Consider the following 19,064-nt stretch of genomic DNA (forward strand, 5'->3'; position numbering starts at 1 on the left):
CCTGTCCCACACCCGCAGGCAGGCGCTGAGCCAGCATGTGCAGCACGGCACAGCACTCCTGCTGCCACATGTCGGGCTGCCACGTGCTGCCAGCGCAGTGGCGCTGCTCCCCTGGCCCCAGCCCACGCTGGCTGCCCCCACGAAATCACACGGCTGCTCTCCCAGCCTCGCCATCATGCAGCAGCACACAGCACAAACTGTGCCTTCAGGGGCGGGGGAGACTGGGCCCAGCATGTTACACACCAGTTGGGCTGATGACAGTCCCTTCTTTCTGGGTCAATTCTTTATGGAGGCCGTATTCTGGATGGAGACACAGCAGCTGCGCAGAGCCCGACTCAGCAGTGCCTGGACACTACAGCCCAGCTCCCCTCTGAATCCCAGAGCCTCCTTGCTCCTCTCCGAGGATGCCTCAACACAGGTAGGAACGAGCACTGACCTAGGGAAGCTGGGCCGTGCATGCATCTGGGGCAAGAGATGGCTGGGAAAGCACACGGTCCCCTAGTGCCAACGGCCCCTCACGGCAGAGTGAGGGTGAGCCATCCTCTGCAGGCTGGAGGGCAGACACAGGGCCACAGGCCTGCACTGCCTGCCGCCACGTCTGCCCGAGGATGAGGTGACTTCAGAGAACCAGATGCACATCCAGCAGCTCAGCAGCCCAGCAGAGCCACCCCCCTCCAGGGCAGTCCAGGGCTTGCAGGAGGAGCTGCTGGCAGCCGAGCTGCACCCTGCTCTCCCACCTCCTCTGCTCCCAGCACGCCTGGCAGCTCCCGCTCAGCCAGCGAGCAGCCCCAAGGCTTCTAGCAGAACAGGCCCTTGCACTGGCATCAGGGCTGCCGCAGGACCTAGAGATGCAAGGACAGGAGGCAGAAGCCATCTTCCACGTGGACAACATTGGCTGAAGCCCTGACCCCACAGGAGGCATGGAAGATTCCCCGCTCCACTGCACCAAGTGGGCAAGGTCCTCAGCTGCCTGCAGGACAGCTTGAAGAGAGGAGGGGGGCTGCCAGTCACCCTGCTGCTCTGCCGTCCCGTGAGCACTGCAGCAAGGAGCAAGGATGCCTGCCACGGTGGTGGCTGCGCCGCACCCTGTAGGGCCAGGGGTCCCAGGGAAGCAGCCGCAATCGCTACAGCTGCTGCCAGCTGGTACACGTCTGCCTGGGTGCAATGGCAGGGCTGCCTGTGCTGCCTTCCAGTACCCATGCCACCTCCTGCTGGCCCTGCTCCGAGGGCTGCCCCAGCAGGCCACAAGAGCTGGGACAACACTAAAGGTAGCGCTGCCCTCCCCTCCATGCACACACCCCTAGCTACAGCAGAGCTCAGGCCCCATCTCATCTCCCTGTGGTCCACGTCCAGGTGCTGCCCGGTCAGTTGCTGCCTGCTGCACCATCTATCAATCCACTCAGCCCTGTCCGCCTCCCTCTGGCTGGATCAGAGCTATGCAGAAGCAAAAAAACCATGTTTGCTCACGGCGCTGCTCCCTTCCCAGGCGCAGTATCGGGGCTTCATCTTCTCAGGACAGCTTCATGAGCCTCCCTGCCTGGCTGGCCATCAGGCTGTGCTACCTGTGGTGCTGCTCTGCAAGATCCCCCCAGCACTGTGTGCTCAGCGCTTCATGCCCACTGCCAGCCCACTGCCATGCCCAAAATACAGAACCTGGAATCCACAAACTATGGGACTCCAGGCAGAGGGCACTCCACCAGACAACGTCATCTGTGTGCTCGAAGAGACAGCTGGTCTCCGAGGTCAGTAACTACGGAAAGTCTGTACCCTTCCTGCTTCTGGCTGGAATCAAATGGGATGGGCTGCAGCCACCAACTGCTCCCCCAGAAGAGACAAGCTCCAGGAAGGAAGGGCTCAGGGAATGGCAGGGGTGGAGAAGAAGGCCCCAGGTACAGAAATAAATCGATATATTAGTGTGTACAAAACATGCTGCTTCCTCTGTACAGTGCCCTAGCCGGGCGCAGGCTCCCCACAGGGAGTTCACACATATATAAATAAGGCCCAGACAGCTGCAAACAGTATTTACAGCCCGCGGGGGGCTAGTGCCTGCTCTGGGGCCAGCCCCACCAAGACCAGCTGCTATGCCCAACCCGCGGGATCCTCCATCCCACCCTGGACTGGCCAGGTTCATTTCAGGTCCACATCAAAGTCCAGCACCAGCAGCTTGGTCTCCTCCGTGCCATTGCGGCTGCCCACCGCACACACGAGCTTGGTGTTGGAGGCGCGGATGCGCCACACTACGCCCCCACTGCCCCCACTCTCCAGTGCAACCAGGTTGCGCACAAACTCGCCCGTCTTGAGGTCCCAGAGCTTGACGGTACCATCATCGGAGCTGGTTACCACAAACTTGGAGCTGAACTGCAGACAGGTCACGGCACTCTGGTGCTTGCTGGGGCCTGGAAGCAGAGGGTACTTGTTAGTTCTCCTGGGCTCCCACCTCCAACCCCAGGCTCTTCAGGAGCACCCGTTGCTGGGCATCATCTGCCCTGCTCCTGCCACATCTGGCAGCTAGGAGCAACACGACCCCTCTCCAACAGCCCTACCAAGGGGAGCTGCTCCATCCTCCTTTACCCACCCTGCAGTGTTTGCAGGCACTGGCCCGTCTTGATGTCCCAGATCTTGACTGTTGAGTCAGCGTTGCCAGATACAAGGATATTGTCACGTAACTCCATGCCACTCGTGAGCGACTGGTGCCCCATGAGGGTGTGCAGGCAGTTTCCACTCTCTACGTCCCACACTCGAATCGATGTGTCCAGAGAGCCACTCACGATGTGCGTCCCATCAAACTGCCCAGAGAGACACAGATCAGCACGGCCTGCCCAGAGAGGGGAGGAGTGTTCTTCGCAGTCTGATGCCAGAGACTCGGTGCTAAGTGATGTGCTCACATCCCCTTTGGCTAATCAGGATGCACATGTGTTTGGCAGCATCTTCCTTCCAGGAAAGGGACAGTGTGTGTGTTCTGTTCCCACAGTGCGTGCATGAGTGTGGGTCAGGGTGAGTGTGCCTCACCTGCAGGGAACAGACATGGCCTGTGCATCCCTGCAGCATGTGTATGGGGTGGGGAGACAGCCTCTCACTTGCCAGAACAGGCATGGCTCATGTCCCTGCAGCATGCGCGCGGGAGGGAAGGGGAAGCCAGGGTATTACCTGCAAGGAGTAGACGCGGTTCGTGTGTCCCTGCAGTGTGTGAGTGCAGCTTTCGCTCTCGGGGTCCCACACTTTCACTGTGTAGTCGTACGCACCGCTCACCACCTTGTGCCCATCATACTGCACACAGCGTACAGCAGCCACGTGCCCCATCAACACATGCAGACATTGCCCAGTCTCGATGTCCCAGAGGCGCAGAGTGGCGTCCCGTGAGCCACTCACAACCCTGTGGGCAAGGGTGGACTTGGAGCCTGGTTGTGTTGACTCTGGACCTCACCCAGCTGAGTCAACCCTGGATACCCGAGCTTCCCCAAGCAGCAGGTCCAGCTTCTCCTCCCTAGGGATACCTCTTCCCACACAGCATCTGCCAGCTACAGATCAGACCAAGCCCTGACCACCTCTGCACTCTCACTTGCCCCAGTGCTTCCACACTTCCACCTGCCCCATTCCAGAGACCAGACCAGGCCTTCAACACCGTCACGCCCTTACCTGTTCCCGTGCAAGTGCATGCAGCGCACGGTGGATGTGTGCCCATACAGTGTGTGCACACATTCACCTGTGTCTGCATTCCACACCTTCAGTGTCCGGTCTGTGGAGCCACTGATGACAATGCTGTCCCTCATCTGAGAAGACCACACACCGCCTGTGTGGCCAACCAGTGTCTGCACACACTGCAAAGAACAAGATGCGAGACACTGGTTGGGGAAAGGCTGAACACCACAGCAAAAAGGAAAAGCAAAGTGTAGGACTTCCTCCAGGCAAGGGATCAATCAGGCTCTTCAGGCCAGCGATCCACCTCCCTGCAGACACACTCAGGTTCCCAGCCTCTCCCTGACAATGATCAGCTGCTATTCCAAACCCAGTCAAGTTTCTTGCCCTTCCTGGATCTCCAGAAGGGTGGTCCACACTTGCTGACTGCCAGTTAAAACATGCGTGTGGCCAACTCTTGCTCATTCCATCCGAGTAGGAGGAAAAACCTCTTTACTGTGAGGGTGGCAGAGCGCTGGGACAGGCTGCCCAGAGAGGCTGTGCGGTCTCCTGCTCTGGAGACAGCCTGGAGGTGGCTCTGCGCAATCTGCCCCAGGTGAACCTGCCTTAGCAGGGGGTTGGGCTAGATAGCCTCCAGAGGCCCCTTCCAACCCTGACCATGCTGTGATTCGTTACTGTACCAAGAAACCTGCACTTAAGGCAGCTCTTCCCACTGCTTCTGCAGCCACAGGATCTATCAAATCCTCTCCCCAGCTGCACTTTGCCAGAGACAAGATAAACCCACCGAAAAGGCCACTATGCCTCTCACATCTCCACCCTTTCCTGCAGCAGTGCTGAGGATCAGCATGCCTCCCAGCGTGCCAGTGGAGCAGCTCTGTGGTGTGACTGTGCACAGCAGCTCACCTCCCCAGTGACAGCTGACCACACTTTGAGCGTATTGTCATCTGAGCCACTGACTATCCGGTTGCCACAGAACTGCAGGCAGGTAATGACATGGTCATCATGTCCCTTCAGCACCTGCATGGAGAATAACATGAGTCAGGAAGGAGGCGAGGGCAGCTCAGAGCCCTGGACCCTGCAGAACCTCGGGCCTCAAAAGCAACCTTTGGGCATGGTGGGTAAGCAGAAAGCGCTGAGGGTAGGAAGAACAGGAGAGTCCTTCTAACACCAGCCACTTCCCTATTGCTTCTCTACAAAGCAGCAGCTACAGTAAGAGTCAGGGGAGGGGGGTGGCATTTGGTGGCTACTGCTGTGGGACAGTGGGCTATCTGGGGACTCCAAACCATGGATGGACCTTTGTGGGTATTAAGGCTGCACAAGCTGCCCCGCTCAGAGCTGCATTCTGTCCTAGACCAAAACCTGGCAGCCATTACCCACAGTACATTTAGGACCACCAGCTCCACTGGCCACACAGCAGAAGGCAGGCAGCACACAAACAGCTGCGCACCAGCTGCCACCTCCCCAACACAGTGACGTGCGAAAAGGGCAGCAAAGGCAGGTAATGATCGAGTAACATCTGCAGGTCGGCAGGGACCAGGCAGGTTAGGCAGGACCCCAGGGGACGAGTTGGCACATCAGACCTGGCCGAGCCATGGGGAAGGGCAGCACAAAGGTGAGCAGCAGTTCAGTGTGAAAACAAGACCAGAGCTGCCCTTTGCAGGGAACATATTGAACTTGCCCTCAGCCAGGGGAAGGTACAGGGCAGACATCCCTGAGGGCAGACGTCCCCGTGAGCAGCACCTGTCAGCTCTGCTGGTAGTGGGCGCAGAGACCACGGTGTTGCGGGGCTCGGGAAAGGGCTGCCTGTGCCAGTTTGCTGCTGCGGGTGCAGCCCCTGCAGTGCTGGCACTGTGCACAGCACTGCTGCTAACCCAGGTGCCACCGAGGCAGGGGCTTGGGGAAGGGGCTGGGAACACCAGGGGCCTGGAAAAAGTCTCTGGAGGTGGAGAGCGTGCACCTGGACTGGAGAGGCTGCGAGAAGGGGTGGCTGGGGCTCTGCTCTCCCTGCCTCCCAGACAGGATGAGGGCAGGCAGGGACCTTGGCAGGGAGGGAACACCCAAGCGTTCTGGACCCTTACACCAGGGACAAGGCTTGGCTGAGCCCAGGAGGGCTGTGTCCCTCCCTGGATGCCAACGGGTCTGTAAGGCAAGAGGAAACAGCCCCAAGCTGTGCCACGGGAGGTTTAGATTGGATGTTGCAAAAGACGTCTTTGCTGAAGAGGTGGTCAAGCACTGGCACAGGCTGCCCAGGCAGGTGGTGGAGTCGCCATCCCCACGGGTGTTTAAAAACCATGTCGATGTGGTGCTCAGGGACGTGGTTTAGTGGTGGGCTTGGCGGTCCTGGGTTAACAATTGGGCTCAATGACCTTAAAGGTCTTTGGCACCCTAAACAACAGTGTGCTTCCAAGGCAGGCTACAGCCCTGCCGCAGGCGCTCAGAGGAGGGGTGCAGGATGGAAACCCCCTTCTCTGGGGTCCGGGGTGACCCTTCTGCTGGCAGAACTGCAGCCCTGCACTGCCCATTGTGGCAATCGCTGAGATCAGCTGCAAGCAAGCTGTGCTGTGGATCTGCTCCCCACAGTCAGGGACAGGAGCTGCAGGAAGCTGGCAGGCTGTACAGCTTCAAGGACCTTTAAATTCAAGTATGTCCAGGTGAATGCCTCTGGCCTGTGCCTCCTGAAGATAGGCAACTTGTGATCTTTGCCCAAGGCACTTTTAAAATTCTCAGTGTTGTTTGCATCCTGTTGCTCATGGATATTTCACTGCTACTTCCTTCCTCTACCAGTTTGCTACACATCAAAGCTCTAGAGTCTGGTTCTCAGCAAGGACTCCTGAAGGCACCTACCTTGGGGGCTTTAAGCTCCCCGCTGCGCCAATTCATGTCGATTTTGTGCTGCCTCATGAAGGCAAATTTCCAGGGGCTGTACATGAATCCAGGGCTCAGCAGGCGCCGCTTCCGCAGGTTCAAGGGCTCCTCAATTCCTGCAGGGGGAAAATACAGTAGCGTGCCTCATGGCACACAGGCAGCACATGCCCTCACCCTACTGGGGAGCTAAGATGATGCACATCTGTGGGAGCTGTGGGCTGCTCCACTGCAGATCCCAGCCACTATGTGCCATGTGGAGTAGTTTTCCTTACCTTCTTCACGGCATTTCTCTCTCCAAAGCAGGTTATCTTCAGCCAAGACCCTCCAGTAGCGACAGGTCTGGGCAGCACGGAGCAGGTCCCGAGGCTCCAGGAATGAGAGGACATAGAGTGCCAGCTGCAGGAGAGGAAGCCAAGTCACAAGGGTACAGAGGGATCCCACGGCCGGTAACGGGTGGCGAGCACTGAGGCCAGCCTGTCCCTGCCTCAACTCACCTCCTTGGGCAGCAGGGAAATGAAGTCTCTCTGGAACTGGGGTTCAATGACCTGCATCATGTACTTGATTTGGGAGGGCTCACAGCGATCGATGAGCTCATCCAGAGCAAGCAGCTTCTCTGGGCCGCTCCACCGCTGAGGAGAGGGACATCAGTCTCAATGCCTGTGCAGACAACAGGCCCTCACAGGCTCCCCTGTGGCTCTCTGCAATGCCTATGCCCAAAGCCCAACCCCAGCAGGGACACCAACCAGCACAGACAAGACAGGCTAGCCAGCCCTCTGCAGCAGGCCAGGGCTCTGCTACACAGATGAAGGAACCACAGAGACGGGGCTGGGAGCTCAGTGCATCACACAAGACAGAACACAGGTGCTGTATGATGGCAGTGAAGGCAACACAACTCTAGGACAAAGGGGAGCAAGATGGGGGCTAACGCCACTTCTGTGCTCCTTTACTCGAGGCAAAAACTCACTGGAAAAGCACTGTGAGACCCAAGCCCCTGACTGTGGCAGGTTTCACGCAGACAGACAGACTCCCGAGGGCTTGGCTCCCCTCCTGCCTGCCTGTCAAACCCACAGCTTCTCAGGGCCCTCCAAGGCGAGCTCTTTGGCCAGGCTCCTAAGCCTACCTGGAAGGTGCGGAGCCAGTCCTGCAGCTCGGGAGGGGGAGCAACCGAGGGGATGCGGCGCCGCCGTGCCTGGCCTGCCTTGGCATTGCGCAGGTCCCCGAAGGTGGTGGTAGGACTGGGCATGCAGGGACCCAGCGTCCTGGACCATGGGGAGAGACCAAAGCAACAGTGAGACACGTCAGTGCTATGCTGGGCCACGCTCTGCAGTCCTCAGAACAGTCTCCATAAACCACCAGCTGTGAACCTCCTGCCAAGATAACCAACCCCTGTCCCCATCACTTCCACTGGGACCACAGCTATACATGCAGTCCCCTTAGCCTGGCCCGCCCTACAGGACAACAAAATCACAGGCTGGGGCTGGAGGCAACTCCAGAAGTCCTCTGGTCCAATGCCCTGCTCAAGCAGGACAACCCAGATGGCTTTTGGTCTCCCCAAGGATGGAGACTCCACAACTCAGCAGGACACCTAGACGCCTGAGGGAGGAGACTGGTAGAAGGAGATCTTCCCACCTCCCAGGTACACTTGCTGCTCAGCAGACAGAGCACTCACCTGCTGTACTCAGAGCCCTTGCACAGCTTTTTACCAGGGGAAAGGGCTCTGCCATCCAGGCCGTTCTCTGACTTCCGCTTCATCTGCAAGGAGAAGGCAAGTTCAAGGCTGGAGCAGAGCCTTCTGCACACATTCTGGGTCACTCATTTTTCAGCCCAAAGTGACAGAGTAGGAGGCCCAGCCTAGCAAGTCTTCTGAGCCCACACTCATGCTGGGGACCTGCAGAGGGAAGCTGATGGCCACCTGAGCTATACAGCTGGCAGAAGAGTTAATTTCTGTGGGAGGGATAGAACTTGGTCCTTCTGAAGGGCATATCAAACCTGATGGGGAAAAAATCAGCAAAACAGCTGCACAGGGACAAAAGCAGTGGCTGAGAACACCTGTCAGTAAGTCCACTTGGCCCCTCTCTAGATGCAGTTCAACACGGAGCAGGCAGACCTGCAGCCTGAGCAGGGACCTCGGCAGACCGAAGCCTCCCAGCAAACCAGTCCTACAGCCAGGCCCCAGTGCTGTTCAGCATGCCCTGCTACACTGGGCAGCTACTGGGAGAGCTATGCTGGGACCTGTGGCAGACCATACCCCAACGTGGCCACATCAAAAGGAATCTACATCCTTCTAGCTCCATACAAGAGGAACTGGGTTAACAGGAAACATGAGGAGAGCAGGGTGGCTACTGGACAGTGCTGGCAGCCACCAGAAGGTGAGCAGGGAGCTCCCCCAACCCAGGTAGGAAGTTGGGGGCTCTTCCCCTCCAGTAACTGACCTGGGCACCAGCTGCGGGGCCCTGTGTTCAGGGCTGGCTGGGGCTTCTCAACACAACCCCTTCATCCTGCAGAAACCTCCCCGAGGCCTTTGTCTGCCCCCCAGCAGATTCCTGCTGCCCCAATCCAGGCTCTGCACTATGACATAGGCGCCCCAGCGCAGAGCAGGGTGGCCCTGCTGGGAACGGGCATGGCTGGGGACTGCCAGCAGGGCTTGGACAGACTGGGACTGTCCCTCCTTCCCTCAGCCCTAACAGCCAGGCACAACCTGCACCACAGGCCTTCCAGCCTAGCCAGCACCCAGCAGGCAGCCCGAGCTCCCTGGCTGCTGCATCCTGGGGGTCTGCAGCAGAAATGCCAGCCAGGCATACGCCCCACGCAGCAGGAGCTTGAAGCGTTACGGCAGTCCATGGCCCACTCTGGCACCACCACTCCGGCAAGCAACGGCTCCGAGGCCACCAGCCACCAGGACGGGACCATTGTCAGCGTGCCACTGTCAGCTCCTGCCTGAGAGCCACCTGCCGCACAGGCAGCCCTGCTCTTTGCAGAGCCCTCGTCTGGGGCTGCCCTCCCAGCAGCATTACCTTGGGCCGCACGTGACGGAGGCCACCATCCTCTGTCCGCTGCAGGTAGTCTATCCAGCGCTCTCCAATGGTGTAATAGAAGTAGATGTTGCTGCCATCCTCCCCTTCCTCACTGTAGCAGCTCCCCTCTTCCTCTTCTTCCTCCTCCTCCTCCTCCTCCTGCTCCCCGCAGACATTGGAGCTGACAGGCTCCTGCGCCCCTCGCCCACTGGAGCCATCAGCCTCTGGTCCTGACCCTGGGCTCCCTTTCCCAGAGCGTTCTGGCTCCCAGGGGCCCGAAACATCCTCCTCCTCAGCCACCACCTACAACACAGGGAGAGGCAGGGTCAAGGTCTGTCTGCTGCAGCTCTGTGCAGCATGCCCCGGGGCCCAGGGAGCTGAGGGGGCTGCCAGTCAGAGCAGCAGCCCAGGGAACACCGAGGCTTCCCTCGGCAGCGTGGAAAAGGGAGTGATGAGCTAAGCAGAGGCAAAGATGGGAAGAGGGGAGCAGACTACTGATCTAAGGTACTCTCTAGGGTCACAGGGCAGCTACAGCCAAGCAGTCTGGGGGCAGGTCACTTCCCAGCCCCACAGGGAAGCACAGCCACAACATGACCGTGTTACGTGGCAGCCAGCAACTCTGCAACTGAGCAGAAAACACAAACCCTGCAGGAGCATCAGTGGTGCTGAACAATACCAAACTTGCCAGCTCCACCTCTGCAGCGAGCCATCTCCCTGCCTGCAGCTGGGAACAGCCCTCTACCCTTCGCTGATCAAAGCAAGGAGCAGAGCTGCCATGCCCAGACAGGATCCCAGCACCAGCAAGGAGGTGCATGCTGGGTGTTTCAGCCCTCAGCACCGTGCAGAGGCCCCTTCGCCCTCCAGTCAACCTGACCAGGATTACTTGAAAGGTTGCAAATAGCATGTGCCCATCTAACGCTGCCTGCACCCTTCCTCCCCAAAGAAACCAGCGCTGTTGTAACATCACAGGGAAAAAAAAAAAAAAAAAAAGCAAAAAAAAAAAAAAAAAAGCAGAAAAAGCAGAAGTATCCAGCAATTACTTGGAGGAAGCAGAGCAATGCTCCTGTATCATGTGGGAATGAGGAACTGTTTTCCAGTACACCAAGAAAATTACTTAATCAGCAGCCCAGGATAATTTGCACATAAGAGTCCTAGGGAGTAGTACAGGAGATTACTGGCCCACAGCAATTATTTTTTGTTAAATCTTGGAATACAGGAGAAAATGCAAAGACAGGAAAGTGTTGTGCCAGAAGTGAGGAAGGCGGGAGGAAAACGAGTCTTCACATAGCCTGACATCTGACAATAAAACAGCCGGTGCAGCATTCAACGAGTAAAAGATCAATGACAGGGACATGCGTTGCACCAGCTGATGAGTCTTTACGAAAACACATCTTTTCAAATACAGTTGAGTTTATTCCTTGCAGTGTTACATTTGGTCAAAAAAACCAATTACATAAATCACATCGATGAGACACACTCATACACTTCTAAGCATTTGAGCAAGGCACAGGCCTCTGACAGAGACACTGGCACACCATATCCTCTGAAGGGTTGCTGGATGAGATGGCTTGGATCAAGAAAGAGCTAGTGAGCAGCTCTCAAAATGTACCTGTTAATGGGAAACTGTGCATTTTCTGCTGATGGGCCTAGCACAGACCTGTAGGAGTGGGTTGTGTGTGTGGAAAACCACAGCCGTTATAATTTGTTTTATTCACAATATGGAAGTAGATAAAATCTTTTCTGATTACATTTTAAGATTGACACTTGGGTAGGTAGCAAGGACAGAGCAGTTACATGGTGTGAGCTGCATCACTTTGTAAGCTGGGCTCACCCAAATTAAATGCATTTCAATACATCCAGAAGCAATGTTCTCCATTTAAAGACAGGGAGAGCAGGGCCAGCTGGGCACCAGGCACTGTGCGCCCTGTAAAGCAGTAACTGAAAAGGATTGAGGGGTTGCACTCGGCACAAGCTTCAGGCTCAAAAATGTGAACAGGGAAGCACGAGCAGGAAAGCAGTACTATCCCCTGTGCTGCCCTACACAGATGAGTCATGCAAGGCCCAGCCCACTTTTAAACACAATGCTTAAACCTCAAAGCTATTGCTTGATCTCCTCCCCTAAATGATTCAAAATCTGGAGAAAATAAGAAAAGAAATGGAGAGGCAATATAGCTGGGGAAGGAGAAATCCTCCTACCAGGCACTGCAACGTTGACCACAGTTAGGGCCAGGTTTATTCACATGTGAAAATTAGGCTTTAGTGCTCATGTGCCTAGCCCTGGACAGACACGCCAGATCAGAGGCAGACTGGTCATCTCTTCACACTGCCCAGTTAGACTGGACCCTGTCTGGCAGGTGGGTTTGGAACAGGGCTGGACTCTCAAGCAGGGGCAGTGGCCAGATGAGAAGGCACAGCACAACAGCCCATCTGGACACACCTTTTTGAGAGGGAGCACTGAACCCAGGCTTCTCAAGCACATCCTCTGGCATCTAGAATCGAGGGTCGCACCTAGGTGTCGGATGATAACAAACTCCAGGACAATGCTCCTGGGGCAGAACAGTCACCGACACCTCCCAGGCAGTAAAACACCTTCTAACAGTCATCCTCTCCCGGCCGCACAGTGTGCTCCAGAGCTTGACAGGGCAGGGTTGCTCTTAGGTGAGTGAATTTCCTCTGCCCCACAGCACTGCAGGAAGATAACACTCCTGAAGAAGTCCCCAGAGCTCAGTTGGGTGTGTGCCAGCCCAAGTGGACAGCATGCTGGCTGCTGCTCTCCGCAGATGAGGCAGACGACAGGCTAGAAGGCTTGGCAAGAGACACAGACTCTGGCCTCCTCAGCTGTTGGTCCAGAGGAAGAATCTCTCTCCACACCCAATTCTGGCCTCCAGCGATGAACAACAGTGGAACTTAACAACTATCTGCAGGAGATCTATGGATGGCTAGCTGCTCTGGGGCTGTGGAGGCTGCAGGAAGCCATGAGTGCCCTCTGGGGTCAGAGCAGTTTCTATCAGGGATGATGGGGTGGGCGCATCACAGTGGCCAGAGCAGCTCCCAGCCAGGCTCTGTGCTCAGGGGTTGCTGCAGCCTCTGGCAAGATACCACAAAGCCAGCTAGGCCTGGAATATCTCAGCCTTCCCACCAGGATGCTCCCCAAACCAAGCTGCCACCTTACAGGAAAACTGCAGACAGATCACTTGGCTGTTTGAAAGGGCGCAGCATTCGTTTGGCCTCCTCGTTCCAGCGTCTCCTCCCTTGTAAACCTCCTCTGACCCTCTCCCAGCTACCAGCTCTCCCAGCATAAGACACCCTCCTTAACTCCTACACCACGAGGACCACCTCCCTGCCAGGTAGGTGGGGGAACCCTAGCTTTCTTTTCCTACCTGAGGCACAGGAGCTTTACTCTCCCCCTGCAGACCAGGGCTCACCCTCGCAGCTTCTTCACTGCTTGGCCTCCTCCTGCAAGTCATCCGCTGACTGTTCAGCTCCAAGATGCGGGTGGTGATGCCTTTGACATGGAGAAGATCATCAAGTGAGTTGAAACCCTTCAGCTCCTGTGAGAAGACAAGTAAGATTCGATATGGAGTGGAGAAACCCCAGCATCAAAGCTGGACCAAGTGTACTCACACCCTCCTCAGACAGGCTCTCTCCTGGCTGGTTCAGACCTACCAGCCTGCATCTTGCTTACAATTGCTATCTCCCTTTAGGCCTTCAGGGAACGCAGGTCGGGTGCCACAGCAGGGTGGTACCTTTGTACTGCAAGTCCTTGCTGCTGCTCCCACTCACTGTACAGGATGCCTTCTGCCCAGAACAGCCACTCCCATACAACCCCTAGGGTTTCCACAAACCTTCCCTGCCTGAGCGACAACCACAGTGCCTGTAAGATCAGGCAACAGCACCAGAGCTGCTACCAACAAGGGGAGCAGTGGCCCAAAAGCAAAGGCTAAAAGCTCAGAAAGGAGAATTGTGCCTTCCTGCTGGCTAGTACCAAGCCTGGGAGCATTCCCCAGTCCACACAGTCAATCTCCCTTACCAGCAGCCCGAGGGAATGGCAACAGCCCCTGCCTCCTGCGTGGCACCCACCACCCTGCAAAAGGGCAGGTCAAGTACTGCCCGGCCCTGCGCTCAGAACCACGCATTGCCACCAACCACACCTACAGCCCTGGACTCCAAGCAGCTTCTGCCATGAGCCTGAAGGGCCCACACGCAGCAGGGATGGCCTGCCTGTTACCAGGAGGGCAGGATCCCAGCGTGGAAAGCATCCACCCTGTCCAGCTAACACAGACATCAGGGCCAAGACACGGTTCTGATCCTCATTTCAAATCCACCATGCGTCATTTTAAGGCGCTTGTGCTGCTTCTCCCCTATAAATGGTTTTACCCAAAAGCTCAGCTCTAGCAATAAACCCCATTTCTGTCAATCTGTCCTCACGTGCTCTCATACCAGAAGTCCTCTTGTTTAAATGCCTCTTGCTCTTCTGCCTCCAGTGTTTACATTCCTGTTGTATTTATAGCTAGTGGCTCTGCCCCTCTCTCAGCCTCCTCTTTTCCAGGCCAAAAAAAGTCAAGCTCTTCTAGTCCTGCCTTGTCAAGCCAGCCTCCCCTTCCCCCGATTCCTCCTGCCTCACTCCTCTGACTGCTTCAACACGGATGCCGTATTCCAGCCATGATCCTACCAGTTCTTCATGGCATTAGTGGCAAAAAGATGGCATTAGTCTCCTTGTCTCTGCTAAAAGCGTCACGGCCGATGGAGCCTAAGATCACGCTTACCTTTTTGGTGGCTGTGTCACGCTGGCAGCCCAGTCATCCTATGAGTGACTACCACACACAGGCTTTTCTCCTACTCTGTCATTTGACAGAGCTCAACAGTCAATCAAGGGGGAGCGGCAGGACTTGCAGCCCATCCTCACCACACCAGCCGCGCTTCTACCCCTTCCTGCTCCTGCCCGTTCCACCCAGGAACTCGTTTTTTTTCCGCTCTTAGCAAGCAACGTCACCTGCCACCAGCCCCCGGGGCTCTGCCCCGAACCCCAGCAACAAGGAAACTGTGGAGCGGGGCCGGCGCGCCCGCCCCAGGGAGGCCCTGCCGCCGCGGGAGCCCGCCCCGGCCTGCGCCGGGAGGCACCGGGAAGAGGACGCCGGCCGCCACGGCCCCGCCGCCGCACGCGAACCGAAAGCCCCTCGGCCCGCTCCCCTCGCCCGGAGCGGCGCCAGCAAGCCCCCCGGGGGCGCCGCGGTCCCCGCCGCCTGCCACACGGCCCGGGGCCGCTCGCACCCAGCCCGGCCTCCCGAGGCCGGCAGGCCGGAGGCGGCGGTCGGTTGCCCCAAGGCAGGGCCGCGCAGCCCAGGCCCTCCCCGGGCTCCGCCTGCCACCGGGCACCGGCACGTCCCGCCGCCCCCTGCCCGCGGCTGCCCGCCACCGCCGCCCGGGCCCAGCAGCCGCCCCTCGCCCGCACCTCTCTCTTCCTCACGATGCCGCGGGCGCGGCGGCGGCCGATGCCGCTGAGCGCTCCCTCTAGCTCGGCCACGCCGGCACGGTTGATGTCCAGCTTCCCCCCGCCGCCGGGGCCCGGCCCGCCCGGCCCCGACATCCCCGGCAGGAAACACCGCTGCTGCCGCCGCCGCCGCCGCCGCGCAGGCCCCGCACGCCCCGCGCAGGCGCCGCGCCGCCCCGCCCCGGACACCGGCGCCGTGCGGGTACAGCCGCTTTATTGGGAACTGCGCCTGCGCCACTCAGCGGCGCTTGTACAGGCAGGGCCGCAGGCGCAGGCCGGGCACCGGGCGCCGGCGGGGGGGGCCCGTCTTGGCGAACTCCAGGAGGTGGAAAAAGGCGCTGGAGAGGTCCTGGGGAAGCGCCGCCTCAGCGCAGGCCCCCGGACCCCATCACTGTCTCGTCCCCAGTGTGCCCGGGGTCCCCGCTACCCCATCCTGAGCCCTGCACCTCATCCCCTTCGGGCCCCAGGTCACCCAAACCTCCTCACAGACACCCCCCCCCCCCCCCCGCCATGCCCCGGGCCCTCCTACCCCCAGACCTTGGCTTGGACTCCAGCACCACGTCCCCGGGGTGCCCCAAGTCCCCCAGACCTTGGCTTGGACTCCAGCACCACGTCCCCGGGGTGCCCCAAGTCCCCCAGATCCTGGCCCGGACCCCAGCACCACGTCCCCGGGGTGCCCCAAGTCCCCCAGATCCTGGCCCGGACCCCAGCACCACGTCCCCGGGGTGCCCCAAGTCCCCCAGATCCTGGCCCGGACCCCAGCACCACGTCCCCGGGGTGCCCCAAGTCCCCCAGATCCTGGCCCGGACCCCAGCACCACGTCCCCGGGGTGCCCCAAGTCCCCCAGATCCTGGCCCGGACCCCAGCACCACGTCCCCGGGGTGCCCCAAGTCCCCCAGATCCTGGCCCGGACCCCAGCACCACGTCCCCGGGGTGCCCCAAGTCCCCCAGATCCTGGCCCGGACCCCAGCACCACGTCCCCGGGGTGCCCCAAGTCCCCCAGATCCTGGCCCGGACCCCAGCACCACGTCCCCGGGGTGCCCCAAGTCCCCCAGATCCTGGCCCGGACCCCAGCACCACGTCCCCGGGGTGCCCCAAGTCCCCCAGATCCTGGCCCCGGACCCCAGCACCACGTCCCCGGGGTGCCCCAAGTCCCCCAGATCCTGGCCCGGACCCCAGCACCACGTCCCCGGGGTGCCCCAAGTCCCCCAGATCCTGGCCCAGACCCCAGCACCACGTCCCCGGGGTGCCCCAAGTCCCCCAGATCCTGGCCCAGACCCCAGCACCACGTCCCCGGGGTGCCCCAAGTCCCCCAGATCCTGGCCCAGACCCCAGCACCACGTCCCCGGGGTGCCCCAAGTCCCCCAGATCCTGGCCCAGACCCCAGCACCACGTCCCCGGGGTGCCCCAAGTCCCCCAGATCCTGGCCCAGACCCCAGCACCACGTCCCCGGGGTGCCCCAAGTCCCCCAGATCCTGGCCCAGACCCCAGCACCACGTCCCCGGGGTGCCCCAAGTCCCCCAGATCCTGGCCCAGACCCCAGCACCACGTCCCCGGGGTGCCCCAAGTCCCCCAGATCCTGGCCCAGACCCCAGCACCACGTCCCCGGGGTGCCCCAAGTCCCCCAGATCCTGGCCCAGACCCCAGCACCACGTCCCCAGGGTGCCCCAAGTCCCCCCTATCCCACGCCAGATCCCAGCACCATGACCCCAGCATGCCCCAGGCCTGCATACCTCCATTCAAGACCCACACCGCAATGCCCACAGGACCCAGGTCCCTCAAACCTCCTCCCAGACCTCAGCACCATAGCCCCTATGTGTTCTGTGTCCTGTCCCCATCCCCCCACCACATGCTGCTGTCACCACCCCCAGGTCCACTCCCTACCAGCACCAGGCCAAGCTGTGCTGCCCTGCCCTGCTGCTAGAGCAGGAAGGGTGGTCTCTGGCTGCCAGGGGCACAGTGCACCCTGCACCCAGCAGCACAGGGCACACATGAGGACACACCTTAGAAATGCTTTTGAAGCCCAGCTGAGCCATGGCGTTCACGAAGGCTCGGATGTCCTCAAAGCGGCTGGCCACCTCTGCCACCATCAAGGTACCCCTGTGGAACACCCAGGCCTGAGCGGCAGTGGTGGCAAAGGTGTCTTCCAGGGCACAGCCCAATGCCTCCCAGCTCACCCTGATGCCCCTGTGCCCCACCACCCAGCACCAGGGCAGCACCCGTGTCTCTGCCTACCCCTGCTTCAGCACGCGGTTGGCCTCTTCCAGGATCTCCTGCAGGTTGGTGCCCATCAGCGCCAGGCAGAACACTGCAATGTCCACGGACTCAGCTGCCAAAGGCACCTACCAGACACCAAGCAGGACACCCACCGCAGGAGGAGGATGGTGACGGGGCCCGGGCAGCCCTTCCATGCTTTGCTACTCCCTGGGTTCTTGGCTTCAACTGAGCATCTTGTCTGGAGAGCCCACAGACAGAAGCACCCCAGTTTTCTGAACTGATACATGCTCTCTGTCATGCCCCTGCAGCACACAGCCTGGCCTACCCCCACCCACACCCTGGTGGGTGCAATGCATGCACTGCCACCGTGCCACAGTCCTCACCCCGCTGAGCTGCCATCCCTCACCATCCCCTCCACGTGCTGCCCAGCCCCCCTACCTTGGCCATGTCACAGACAGTGACCAGCGGGCTGAGAGGTACCAGGTCAAAGGAGTGAACCTTGTTCTTGACACTGCTCGCAATCTTGCAGTCACCGCACCCAAAATCTGCCACCACCAGCGAGGCTGGCCTGGGGGATGGTGAGCAAGAACTCAGAACATCCCTTCCCCCTTGTCCCAGCGCTTCGGGTCGCTGCAGCTCAGAGAGGGCCCTGGCCCCAACTCCCCAGTTCTGCCCACTCACCGCTGCCCGCAGGTAGCGCACGATGCGATGCACGGGGTTCTCTGGCCAGCGCCCCACTTGCTGGGTGAAGCCGCGGTGGTAGATCTCGAATGCTTCGGGGTCGCTCTGGAAGAGCTGCGCCGCTTCCCGGCTGGTGGACGTGTAGAGCTGCTGGTTGATGTACCGGAACCGGGCGGCGAGGAGCCGCTCCTCCATCCGTGCGCGCAGTGCCGCCGACCGTCCCGAGGGAACTGCTCCCCGGCCGGACGCCTCCGGGGCTCCCGGTGTCGCCCGACTGCCCGCGCCCTGCTCCCGCCCCGTCCCCGCCCGTTCCTGCTGCTGGCGCCGTTTGCTCTGCTTGTGCCTCCGCTGCCGCCTGCTCAGCCTCCGCGCTGGCTCCCCAGCCGCAGCCCCCGGCCCCCGCGCCCCGGGCTCCGCGCCCGGCCGGGGCCGCCCCCCCGACAGCTCAGCCGACGCGCCTGCGGGGACCAGGAGCGAAGTCAGGGCGGCGACGGGGTGTGGGGGGGCTCCCAGCCCGGCTCCCTACCGGGGCCCCCCCAGCGCCTCGGGAGCTGCCCTCGGCGGGCGGCGGTACCTCTGTCCGGGCGTTGCCCGCCCTGTCGCGGCTCCCGCTCCGTCTGGGGCTCCCCGGAGCCGTCCCGGCGCCCCTCGGCCGCAGCCCGCTGCCCGCTGGCTTTCCTCCGCGGCCCGGGCCGCTTCCGCGCTGGCTCGCCGTCCCGGCCGGGTTCGGCCACGCTGTCCCTCGGCCGGCGCCGCTTCCCCGCAGCTGCCCCGGGACTCTGAGGAGGCCGGGGGACTGGTCACCTCCCGGGGGACTGGTCACCTCCCGCGCGCCCAGGAACCGGCCCGGCCCGCCGCGGCGCCGTGCACGCACCCCTTACCGGCCGGCCAGGGACACCCGCCCCATCCTTCCTGTCCCCCTCCGCGAGCATGGCCCGGTGGCGCGGCGCCCGCCTGCGCCGGGAAGAGCGGCGCTGGCACGGGCGGCTCCGCTGTGAAACCCCAGGCCGGCCCGGCCCCGCCGCCGTTACCCACGTGCCATCCGCGCCGCGCGGCCAGAGCGGCCCCGGCAGCACGCGCGGAAGCCCCGCCCCCCCGCGGCCAGGAGGCCAAGCGGCCCGGCTGTGAGGGGCAATGCCGCGGGCGCCCCGCCCCGCCCC

At 60.6% G+C, this 19,064-nt stretch overlaps 1 protein-coding gene across 3 annotated transcripts; it reads right to left on the reverse strand.

Moving 5' to 3' along the window:
* Nucleotides 1–1,890: 1,890 nt before the first annotated feature.
* On the reverse strand, nucleotides 1,891–19,004 carry RRP8 (ribosomal RNA processing 8). 3 transcript variants are annotated; one of them, XM_056328419.1, is made up of 18 exons: nucleotides 18,786–19,004; nucleotides 18,479–18,683; nucleotides 17,901–18,362; nucleotides 17,662–17,786; nucleotides 17,242–17,348; nucleotides 17,010–17,106; nucleotides 12,941–13,066; nucleotides 9,516–9,818; nucleotides 8,171–8,253; nucleotides 7,622–7,760; nucleotides 6,996–7,130; nucleotides 6,774–6,897; nucleotides 6,481–6,617; nucleotides 4,540–4,653; nucleotides 3,637–3,818; nucleotides 3,148–3,373; nucleotides 2,576–2,786; nucleotides 1,891–2,396 (listed from the first exon to the last, which is right to left on the reverse strand). In XM_056328419.1, exons 1-18 carry the CDS (start codon nucleotides 18,834–18,836, stop codon nucleotides 2,128–2,130), a joined length of 3,096 nt encoding a protein of 1,031 aa, XP_056184394.1. In that variant the 5' UTR covers nucleotides 18,837–19,004; the 3' UTR covers nucleotides 1,891–2,127. The 3 variants fall into 3 exon arrangements, with proteins under 3 accessions (XP_056184394.1, XP_056184393.1, XP_056184395.1); XM_056328418.1 differs by having other exon boundaries at nucleotides 12,896–13,066; XM_056328420.1 differs by lacking the exons at nucleotides 17,010–17,106; nucleotides 17,242–17,348; nucleotides 17,662–17,786; ... (1 more) ...; nucleotides 18,479–18,683; nucleotides 18,786–19,004 and adding an exon at nucleotides 14,968–15,228 and having other exon boundaries at nucleotides 12,896–13,066.
* Between the last annotated feature and the right edge of the window lie 60 nt (nucleotides 19,005–19,064).

The sequence above is a fragment of the Falco biarmicus genome, chromosome 2, assembly GCF_023638135.1.
Source record: "Falco biarmicus isolate bFalBia1 chromosome 2, bFalBia1.pri, whole genome shotgun sequence".
In the NCBI taxonomy this organism is placed as follows: Eukaryota; Metazoa; Chordata; class Aves; order Falconiformes; family Falconidae; genus Falco; species Falco biarmicus.